General features: G+C 37.6%; 1 protein-coding gene across 4 annotated transcripts in view; it reads right to left on the bottom strand.

Moving 5' to 3' along the window:
• Positions 1-4,543: 4,543 nt before the first annotated feature.
• PLS3 (plastin 3) overlaps positions 4,544-12,051 on the bottom strand; it is a 141,787-nt gene continuing 134,279 nt past the window's right edge. For all 4 annotated transcript variants that reach the window (XM_053657464.1, XM_053657465.1, XM_053657463.1 and 1 more), the window contains exons 12-17: positions 11,740-11,818; positions 10,847-10,961; positions 10,504-10,637; positions 7,587-7,710; positions 7,231-7,355; positions 4,544-5,781 (exon numbers count right to left, since the gene is read on the bottom strand). In XM_053657464.1, coding sequence (XP_053513439.1) covers positions 5,649-5,781; positions 7,231-7,355; positions 7,587-7,710; positions 10,504-10,637; positions 10,847-10,961; positions 11,740-11,818 — 710 coding nt within the window. In that variant the 3' untranslated portion in view covers positions 4,544-5,648. The remainder of the gene's footprint in view (positions 5,782-7,230; positions 7,356-7,586; positions 7,711-10,503; positions 10,638-10,846; positions 10,962-11,739; positions 11,819-12,051) is intronic.

The following is a 12,051-nucleotide window of genomic DNA, read 5'->3' as shown; positions in this document are numbered from 1 at the left end:
TTGTGAGCATCTTGATTACCAGTGTTTTGAACTGTGCATCTGATAGGTTGACTATCTCTTTATTGCTTAGTTGTATTTCTTCTGGAGCTTTGATCTGTTCTTTCATTTTGGCCATTTTCTGGTCTCATCACACCTGTTACATAGTAAGGAGCAGAGCCTTAGGTGTTCACCAGGGTGGAGCAACTCACGTTGGCGCATTGTGACACTGTATGTGGGGGAGGAGTTTGTGGCACTTGCTCCACTTTCTGCCAGTTTTCAGTCACCTCTCCTGCTACCCACAAGCAAATTGAGCCCTTCTGGTGCTGATTCCCAGGTGGGTGGGCTTGTGTACATTCTAAGACCCTGTGGGTCTCTCCAACAAACTCTCCTGTGAGGCTTGGAGTTTCTCCCACTACCACCTCAACCCCCACCAGTGTTTTCAATCAGAGGTTTGAGGTTTTATTTCCCTGCACTGGAGCCCTGGGTTGCACAGTTGTCTTGCTTTCCAGTTGTTCCTTCCAATTTATCTGCACTTGAATATGGGACCACCCACTCCACCAGCCACAGCCTCACCAGGTCTGCTCTGTCAGCTGCTGCCTTGCCATCCAGCTGCAGCCTTGCCCCATCCTGCTCCACAATATGCCACCTTGTTGGGTCTGCCAGCCACTGCCCTGGTGCAAGTTCTCTCTACCTGGCTGCTCATTTCTACCCCTCGTACCAGTCTGGATGAATGTTTCTTCTTTAACTCCTTAGTTGTTGGATTTCCATACAGTTCAATTTTCTGTCAGTTCTAGTTTTTTGTTTTTAAATTGTTTTTGTCCTTCTTTTGGTTGTGCAAGAAGGTGCAGTGTGTCTACCTACCTCTCCATCTTGGCCGCAAGTCTGTTTATATTGTTCTTTAGATTCCACATATAAGTGAAGTCATATGGTCTTTGTCTTTGACTTATTTCACTTAATATAATATCCTCTAGGTCCATCCATGTTGTCATTAATGGTAAAATTTCATTTTTTTATGGCTGAGTAATATGCCACTATATATATGTATCATTTATTTATTTACTCATCTATTACTGGGCACTTGGGTTGCTTCCATATCTTGGCTATTGTAACACTGCAATGAATGTAGGGGTGCATATATTCTTTTGAATTAGTGTTTTGCGTTTCTTCAGATATACTCCCAGAATTAGAGTTCCTAAGTCATTAGGTAGTTCCATTTTTAATTTTTTGAGTACTCTCCATACTGTTTTCCACAGTCGCTGCACCAGTCTACATTCCCACCAACAATGCATGAAGGTTCCCTTTTCTTCCCATTCTCACCAGCACTTGTTTGTAATTTTCTGAATTTTTAAAATCACATTTCTCACTGTAGACTTTTCTAACTCCTGTTTCTTTTTAAATTAAGGTATAATTGACATATGAGTTTCTGATGTATAATGATTCAGTAGTTGCATATACTGTGAAATGATCACCACAATAAGACTAATCACTGCAGTTACAATTTTTTTCTTGTGAACTTTTAGTATTCACTCTCGTAGCAGCTTTCTAATATGCTATACATACTATCTAGAAAAGGTGAAAGTACGAAGACAGTAAAAATATCTGTGGTTTCCAGGCATTAGAGGATAGAGAGGAATCAACAGGCTTGAGCACAGAGGATTTTCGGGGCTGTGAAACTATTCTGTCTGATGGATACATTAGTCAAAACTCAGAATGTATATACAGCATCAAGCATGAACTCTAATGTAAGTTATGGACTATGGGTAATAATGATATATCAACAAAGAATTATCAATGATAACAAATGTATCTGGATCTAGATGTTGATAGTGAGGGAGGCTATGCATAGGTGTGGGGCAGGGTTTATATGGGAATCTCCATACCTCAATTTTTCTGTGAACCTAAAACTGCTCTAAAAATAAAATCTACTTGCCCTGGCTCAGTTGGGGGTTCGATTCCCAGTCAGGACATATATCTAAGTTGTGGGTTCAGTCCCTTGACAGGGTGTATGTGAGAGACAACTGAACAATGTTCTTCTCTCTCTCTCTCTCTCTCTCTCTCTCTCTCTCTCTCTCTCTCTCTCTCTCTCTCTCTCCTTCCCTTCTAAAATCAATAAGCATGTCCTCAGGTGAGAATAAAAATATATATATATATAAAATAAACATAAAGTCTACTAAAAGGCTAGGCAGTTCTTGGTTGGTTTAAATTCATAACCGTCATTACTTTTGACAATCAGCATTCCAATTTTATGTTTATTGCTTAATTATAGTTTTTTTTAAACTGGATAGTTATCTCCTTTGCCCATTTTTATACTGGAACTTTGTCTTTTATAGATTTGCTAGACCTCTTATTATTAATTTTAGTCCATTATTTGAAGGGAGAAATGGTGTGTTCCAGCCCACTGCTTTATACAAACACTTAATTATGCTTTATACAAACATTTAAGGTACAGCTCTGTAAGCTGTAGATCTTGTACAAGTTAACCACCCAAGAAATCAGGTCCCTTTCTGAAGAAAGAGCAAGGTAGAATAAACCTTTTGTATCTTGCTTCAAAGGCATTAGTCTGAAAGCAACAAATGAACAAGACAAACAAACAAAAACTTATGGACATATATAACAGTATAGTGGTTATCAGAGGGAAAGGGGGACAGAGTGAGGCAGCAAAGGGTAAAGGAGGTCAAATATATGGTGATGGAAAATTTGACTTTGGGTGGTAAACACAACACAATATACAGGTAATATAGAATCATATACTTGGAACCTATATAATTTTATCAACCATAGTCACCTCAATAAATTTAATTAAAATTTTTAAAAAGGCATCAGGGCCATAGTTAGTTGTAGAGAAGAGTCTTTGTACTTGTAAGGAGACAAATGTGCATAAGCATAGGCAATACAAAGTACAAGACTGATCATAAGATGTGATTGTACTCTTCTCATCAGCTTTCCTGGTATGTGTATGTTTGCAGAAGACTTGTCTTGTTTATTCTTAAACTGTTTTTACATTAAAGAAATTAGTCCATTATATGGGTATTATAGACCTAATGTTTCTATCTTCCCCAAAATTCCTATGTTGAAACCTAATTTCCCATGTAATGTTGTTAGGAGGTGGGTGGGGCCTTTAGGTGCTTAAGTCATAAGGATGGCTCTCTCATGAATTGAGTTAGTGACCTTATTCAAGAGACCTCAGAGAGTTGCCTTGCCCTTCTGATATTTTGGGTTACAGCTAGAAGACAGAATGTTATGAATAAGGAAGTAGGCCCTCATGAGACACTGAACCTGCCACCACCTTAATCTTAGACTTCTCAGACTGCCTAACTGTGAGAAATAATTTTTGTTTATAAGCTACCTAATCAATATTTATTACAGCAGCCCAAATGGACTTATAGACACTGGGACTAAACTTTCTATCTTGGTCATCTGTATTTTCACTTTATTTATTTATATGCATCTTTGCAAAAGCAAAATTGTCAAATTTATTATTCTTTTTATGTCTTTGGGGTTTGTATCATATTTAGAAAGGTTTTTCTTACTCAGATTATAAATACAAAATACTTTATAACATCACCATGCAGTTCCTCAGAGAACTTCATTTCATATTACTCATTCACACAAAGCCTTAAAATGGTACCATAAACCACTGGCTGTCAACTAGGGATGCTTTTGCCTACCATGGGATATTTTGCCATGTCAGGGGACTTATTTGGTTTACACTCTGGAGGTGGCCTACATCTTAGTGGGTCTAGAGGCCAGGGATACAGCTAAATATCCTGCAGTGCACAGAATAACCCCCTACCCCTGCTAACAAAAAATTATCTGGCTCAAAATGTCAGTTGTGATAAGACTGAAAAAAACTGCTATACTCCATCTCTCTTTCCTGATTGTTCAGCATTGTTTTGGTCTTCTGAGTATCATAGAACATTGAACAGGTTGAGTGAGATGGGAAAGAAAGAAAAGGGGGGAAGTGGTAGCCCTCGCTGGTATAGCTCAGTGGATTGAGCACAGGCCTGCGAACCAGACAATCGAGGTTCGTTTCCCAGTCAGGGCACATACTGGGGTTGCAGGCTGTTTCTCTCCCTTTCTCCTTCCTTTCCCCTCTAAAGATAAATAAATAACATATTTTTTAAAAAAAAGAAAAGGGGGGAAGTGGATAGATAAATTTTCATAAGATGGAGAAAACCATCTTTCCTCATTAGGATTATCCTTAATTCAGTCCCTGTAATTCAGCTTCAAAAGCTTAAATTTAGCTCTGGCTGGTGTAGCTCAATGGATTGAGTGCAGGCTTGCGAATCAAAGGATCGTGGTTCCATACCCAGTCAGGGCACATGCCTGGGTTGCAGGCCAGTTCCCAGAAGGGGACGCACGAGAGGCAACCATACATTGATATTTCTCTCCCTCTATCCTTCCCTTCCCCTCTAAAGATAAATAAATAAAATCTTTAAAAAAAACCAAATTTAACAAACATTATTTTATACAGCACTCCTGGAAAAGTCACAATTTTGGAGAAAAAACAGCCTGGCAAATATTATTGGTGTAGTACTAAGGGACAGAAGCACGAAGAGACTAATCATTGTGTAAAAGTCTTTATTTGAACTAATACACTACTATCAGATTACATCATTTTTCAGAGTTAGAGTAATATTATGATCTTGAAAGCTAGAGCAAACAGCTTGACAAAGCAAGAGTACATAAGTCCTACATACATATTTTTATTGTTTATTGACCTTATTTCCTTGTCTCAGGTGTAAAATTAGAAAATCTATTGTACACTTAGCATACTTGCCCTACTGTATCCCACCTAAGTTCTGAGTACCCTCTCTCTTTGAAAGTGTCATATGCAATAGCATTTTAAATCTAAAGAGAGAGTTTGATGATACAGGTTTTAAAACAAGTAAGCATATATCAAACCAAGTGTTTTAAGACAAAATATGTCAACTGTTTACAGCTTGGGTGTGAGGAGAAAGATGCAAATTTAAGGTATATTTTCTTCTACTATAATGTAAGTTTTTCCATTACTTGAAGACCCCTTTTAAAAAGTAGCAAAATCAGCAGTTTTATTTAATGTAATCAAAATATTCTTGAATGTACAAAAAAGGATTGTGTAGAAAGAATACTGTATAAAGATACTGATTTTAAGAATAAAAGAATATGAAAAGCTTCTATTACATTCTGCACAGCCCATTACTTCCACAAATTTTCACTACCAGAAAGATAAACAAAGGATACTCATAACCAAATACCCTCTGACCACAGTTCTCAATTAAGAACTAGCATACTGGATGGAAAGTAAAATTATTGTCTAATTATATTTGTAGCCAATCATCTAAGCAAGTCCCAAGAGGTGGACATTATATGAGAGAAAAATATACATAGAGAGAAAATATAGCAATGGGAAACATCATTGGCAGCAATCTAGAAGGAGAGTAAATGATTTGGCTATGAGCACATTTCAGGTGTACCTGATACATCCAACTATGACTATGGGAAATAGTTGCTTTTTATTAAAACTCTTCCTCCTAGGGTTCTCATGAGGACTAGTCTTATTAATCAAAACTGAAAGTCCTTCAAATGACCAATAGTTCCTTAAGTCATGATGAGCTCTTCGACTGGAAATAGCTGACCTGCTAATCATGCGCCTAGGAGCAAGGCTGTTTTTATTCAAATTGGTTCCTTTACACTCTTTTCATTCCCCTACCCATCAAGCATGCAAACACGGTCATGACCATCTTGGGCTTTACTTCCACAAGGTCTTCAGGGAGAGCGTACACCCTGGCTCCAATTCTTCTAGCCATTGACACTGCATACCTTTTTGTGAGGAAACAAAAATAAAGAAGAAAGTCTTGTCAGTCAAGTACACAATATAACACATCTATTTTCTCTTACATAATCATTTGTCTGGGATGTAAAGCGTCCATATTGTAAATTCAAATCAAAACAATGTCATTTTTTGTTGCTTTATTTGGTTTTTGAGGGTTCACTTAAGCGACACTAGGTTTTTAAGCTCTACTATTTGGGACTGATAATGTTTATTCACTCCTTTTATCCAGTATAACATGAGATCTCATTTTGGAGCATTGCCTTGATATGAAAATGAAAAAAATATGTATATATATATATATATATATATATATATATATATAGTCACTCACATTGGCTATACAACCGATCAATATTGACATTCTTGTTGAGCATATAAGATACAAGACACTCTCATATGATCTTAGAGACACAAGGTAGAAAATTATGTCAGATGCAAAATCTTAGTTGCTTTGGTAGATGAGATGAACACTTCTAAATATTTAAGAGAAGGGAGAGAGCCTACATGGCACATGGCCAAAGTGGCCAGAGCAGGGAACAGAAAGGGTACACAAAGGAAGGAAAAAAAGAACTGACATGTCCAGCTAGGGAAATTTGTAGGAGCACACCTCAATTAATACATGAAGCATCTCTAGGTGTTTTATTAACATTAAGTCTTTTTTTCAGTAATGCTTCTTAGCTATTCTATGAAGCCCTACTCTGGGCAGATTTTCAGTGTGTAGTAGGTTGCCCACGAAACCAGGTCACAGTGAAAGTCTTTGGTGAAGAAAGAAAGAGATGGGTGGAAAAGACCTACTCAATATTGTTGAAATGCAAGATACTTCCCAAACATATTTTTAGCTGAGGGTTAAGCATCCTGCCAATTTAGGGACCAAGGTAATAAGCTCAACATACATAGTCAGAGTGATCTACAGTAAAAAAGACATCAGAGAATAATGTGTTTAAAAAATTGAGCCATAAGGATACTCTTATCTAAGGCATGACTATCCTTAGATCATTTTCCCCTCACGGTATTGTAGGTTTGCCACCAAGTTGCATTAAAACATATACTAGACACGATTATAAAGGGCACATGGAAAATAATGGGGTGAAAACAGGACAGAGGTGGGGAGGGGTGGGGGTTGGTTTGGGGTGGGAGGAAAAGGCAGAAAACTGTACTTACTTGAATAACAATTACAAATAAATAAATTAATTAAAAAACATACAATACATTATATTTGTAATCCACTAACACAACAACTGATTCAGCACCTACTAGGTCAGGCACAATGCTAGGCTCTTATATATTTTATTGATTTCAAAATCTCTAAGGTAATTATTATTGTTCCCATTTTACTGATGAGGACTCTCAGGTTCAAAGAAGTTTCCCCCAGGTGATACAATTCTTGAGTGGCAGAACCTGAATGAGAATGAATAATATTGTGCAGTATCCCTTACTTGGCATTATTGTGCTTGTCATCTTCTGTTAGATTGCCACTCTTAACAAGGTCATAATTTATGCAGCCTGGCTGGATGGCGTCAATTAAATCCACAACTGCCAAACTGGAGCTGATCGTCTTGTCCTAGTGTAAAAGGAGAACAAATCTGAGAATTTTAATATGTACCAATTTCAATATGTAAAACGTGATTATGTACTTACCTAAAATTGCCACAACAAAAGCCCAGAGAATTAAAAGAGAATCTTGCCATTAGCCCAATAATAGTTCTCACTCACAAAGAAACCAAATGTCCTTCCAAAATTCTAGACACAAGCAAACATAACATATAATAGTCACACAAGTGGAAATTGTTACCTTAAAACTCTGAATGGAAGTTGATTTTCCAGCTTCACTCAATGTTCTGTTCACCCAGCTTACAATGATGTCATCATTAGCTTTCTGACCATCTCCAAGATCTTCCAGGACATTGAGGGTATATCTAAAAGAAGAAGCAAATGAAAAGGTCCCAATCTAATTCATGAGATAAAATGTAAACATTAGGAAGATGCTTTATCTTCCATTTCTTTTATTCCTTAGGTTTGAAAAACTACAGATTTCATAGAAAGATGCTATATTCAAAAAAGTATTTTAAGTAGAAGTAGTTTGCTACTGACTTACCCTTTGCAGTCATGGCAGTGCTGGTGGTGGGGTTTAAGATGTTCAATGCTTCAATGAGCAAGCCCAAGAGTCTACAGAAGGCACATTTTGTACTACTCCAACAGTGGTAATGTCTTAAATAAACTGCTTTGGGTGGTATCCAGTCATAATAAGTGCTTTTTAGCATGATAGTTTTCTAAAGTATATTTAATTGATTATGCTATTATAGTTGTCCCAATGTTTTCCTCTCCTTTATCCCCCTCCTCCCTGCATCCTCCCCACCCTCTAGCATTTCCTTCTCCACCTTAGTTCCTGTTCATGGGTTATATGTATAAGTTCTTTGGTTTCTCCATTTCTTATACTATTTTTTAAAGATTTTATTTATTTATTTTTAAAGAGAGGGGAAGGGAAGGATAAAGAGAGGGAGAGAAATATCACTGTTCGGTTTCCTCTCATCCATCCCCCAACTAGAGACCTGAGCTGGCCTGCAACCAAGGCATGTGCCCTGATTGGGGATTGAACCGGTGACCCTTTGGTTTGCAGGATGGTGCTCAGTCCACTGAGCCACACCAGCCAGGGCTCCTTACTATTCTTAACAATTTCCCCTGTCTATTTTGTGCCAACCTATTATGCTTCTTATTCCCTGCATCTTTCCCCCCTATTCTCCCCCTCCCCACTGAAAACCCTCCATGTGATATCCATTTCTGTGATTCTGTTCCTGTTCTAGCTGTTTGCTTAGTTCGTTTTTGTTTTTAGGTTCAGTTACTAATAGCTGTGACTTTGTTGTCATTTTACTGTTCATATTTTTTATCTTTTTTTAGATATGTCCCTTTAACATTTCATATAATGAGGGCTTGATGATGATGAACTCCTTTAACTTGACCTTATCTGGGAAGCACTTTATCTTCCCTTCCATTCTAAATGAAAGCTTTGCTGGACAGAGTAATCTTAGGTGTAGGTCCTTGCCTTTCATGACTTGGAATAGGTCTTTCCAGCCCCTTCTTGCCTGAAAGTCTTCTTTTGAGAAATCAGCTGATAGTCTTATGGGTACTCCTTTGTAAGTAACTCTCTCCTTTTCTCTTTAAAATTATCTCATCTTTAATCTTGGCTAATGTAATTATGATGTGCCTCCATGTGTGCTTCCTTGGGTCCAACTTCTTTGGGACCCTCTGAGCTTCCTGGAAGTCTATTTCCTTTGCCAGACTGGGGAGGTTTCCCTTCATTATTTGTTCAAATAAGTTTTCAATTTTTTGCTCTTCCTCTTCTCCTTCTGGCACCATGTTTCAGATGTTGGAATGCTTAAAGTAATCCCAGAGGTTCCTAAGCCTGTCCTCATTTTTTGAATTCTTATTTCTTTATTCTGTTCCAGTTGGAGGTTTATTTCTTCCTTTTGTTTCAAATTGTTGATTTGAGTCCCAGTTTCCTCCCCTTCACTGTTGCTTCCCTTTATTCCAATGAGCATAGCCTTCACTTTTTCCTTCATTTTGGGACCAAGCTCAATTAATTCTGTGAACATCCTGATTACCAGTGTTTCGAACTGTGCATCTGATAGGTTGACTATCTCCTCTTCACTTAATTCTTTTTCTGGAGTTTTGATTCATTCTTTCATTTGGGCCATATTTCTTTGTCTAGGTGCACCTGTTACATGGTAAGGGGAAGAGCCTTACATATTCACTAGGGCAGGGCAACTCACATCGCTGTGTTGTGGCACTGGCTGCGGAGGAGGGGTCTGAGAGGGAACAATGCTGCTTGCTCCACTCTTGTCCCACTTTCTGTCACTTTCCTCACTTCTCAAAAGTGGATTGTGTCCTTTCAGGTGCTGACTTGCAAGTGGGTGGGTTTGTATACGTTTTAGGACCCTGTGGGCCTCTCCAATGAACTCTCTTGTGAGACTGGGTGTTTCTCCCACCTATTCAACCCCCTCATATTTTTTACAGCCAGAGGTTTTGAGTCTCTAGTTTCCCTTGCTGAAATCCCAGGTTTTGAGACCTGTCTTACTCACCATTTGTTCCTCCCAGCTTATCTGTGGGCGAATGTGGGACCTCCCACAGGGTCCTCCACCTTGCTTCCTAGTCTGTTAGCCTCCACCTTTCCATGTCCCCTCCATCCCAGCTGCCTGTCTCCATTCCTCCAACCAGTCTAGATGAATGTTTCTTTAACTCCTTGGTTGTTGGACTCTCATGCAAATAATTTTCTGGCAGTTTTGGTTTTTCTCTGTTTTTATATTAGTTGTTATCCTTCTTTTGTTTGTATGAGGAAGTGAAGGGTTTCTGCCTATGGCTTCATTTTGGCTGGAACTCCCGCGTGATAGTTTTAAGAGATCTTTTTCAAATGGATACATGGGATGTTCATAATTTTTGCTGATTTTTTAAATTAACTGATACTAAATGTGGCTCAAGTCTATAGGTCAGGTTTCATATGATAAAAGAAAATATTCAGTTTTATTGCCTAACTTTCAAGGAGCCATAATCTCCCACAAAACATCCAACATGTATTCATTGCTTACACTCATTTCAGAGTCTAAATACAAAAATTTCAAACATGTAGTCATTGACATATTTGCTTAAAAATAATAAGAATGAGATTACAGACCTGTAGTAGAGTGGAGTTTAAACAGAAAAATTGTGTATCATACCTTCTCATCAGCTGCCAGACTAAAGCTAAAGTCAGGGTTTGGTTTCCATCATTCAGGTCTTGCCCTCCAATGCCAACCAGGGAGAATTTGGCAGGATGCTTCCCTAATTCAACAGCATAGTTGCAGTTTTCTAGCTGCAAACACACAAATGTGAACGGTAAAAGGTTTTTATTTGTTTAATATATATATGTACGTTATGCCAGATGCTCAGCAAACAAGAATAATAAATAAGACGGAGTTCCTGTCCACAAGAAGCTCAGAGTAAAGAGATTTCCAAAGAAAAGAAACAAATTTGGAAGAAGAAGATTCTGTAGCAAAGATATGTGGCAACTTAATTATCTACCTTTTTCATGTTGGCTCCAAGTTTTGGGTATGGAGGTTTATTAACTTTACTCCAGTCAACAGGAACTTTAATTCGTTCGTACAGCTGTAAGATTACCAAGGCATCTTGCAGGTCACTAATGATTTAAAAACAATTTAATTAGTGTTTTCAGACAGGTTGGCTTTTGTTTCCTTAAAAACAAAAACATGACAGTCAAACAAGATATATAAAACCACAGATAATACTCAAAACATGTATTCTATTAACCTATGCTGAAAATGGAGCTAAGACCATCTGATTTACTTAAAAGTATTTATTGAGAGCTTACTATTTGCCAGGCACTGTTTAGCAACTTGGTACATAGGAGAAAAATCCCTGGCTTAACATTAGAGTCAGAGAGAGACATTAAACAAGTACATGGATATAAGGATATAATTTTGGGTGCATATAAGTATTATGAAGAAAAGAAGAGCTAGGGTTAGGGGTTAGAGAGTGGAAGGTGGTGGTCAACACCTAAATCAGTGTTGATCTGAATCTGTTGGTTTGAATATAATACAGAAGTGGGGCATTTGATGTGGAAAAGAACATTCCAGGCTGAGAGGAGAGTGAGCACAAAGGCCACCAGGCATCACTGGTGGTCTGCTTACAGCATTCCCTGATCTTGGTCTCAAATTAGGGTATCTTCTCCCCAGAAAGACATTTATGCATTCTATCACTTATAGTGGATGAGAGTGTAAAGATACAATCTGGGCTTTTGTGTATTGGAAAATGATAACACAAGTCACGACTCAACATTTTACAATATAAATAATCACTACAAAGTAACATTTAGAAAATGGTTGGAGCTGTAATTATTTGTATAGCACCCATTTATGATGTTCATTACTGTTTACAATAGCAGTAGGAAGACTTACACATAGAGATGGTTCACATGCGGATTAACACCAAGAGAATTCATCCAGTTACGGAAGGTTCTTTCTTCACGAGTTTCTCCTGTTAAGAATATTCACAAATTTTATATATTCATTTAAAACCTTGGTTTTATATACATTAAAAACCTTATATATGTACATATAATGTCAAACAATTTATGATTATTTCCTCCCTACAGATCTAGGTTTTCATCACTATGGATCTTCAAGCAGTCTCTCTAAATACACTTCTCTAGACACGTTTATTTTTTATAATTTGTTAATTTACTTTAAAATGAAAGAATATAACCTTAT

The sequence above is a fragment of the Artibeus jamaicensis genome, unplaced genomic scaffold (genome assembly GCF_021234435.1).
Source record: "Artibeus jamaicensis isolate MK-2021 breed Jamaican fruit bat unplaced genomic scaffold, CSHL_Jam_final scaffold_461, whole genome shotgun sequence".
NCBI lineage: Eukaryota > Metazoa > Chordata > Mammalia > Chiroptera > Phyllostomidae > Artibeus > Artibeus jamaicensis.
The sequence above is the reverse complement of the archived record's forward strand: the minus strand, read 5'-3'. Positions and strand labels throughout refer to the sequence as shown.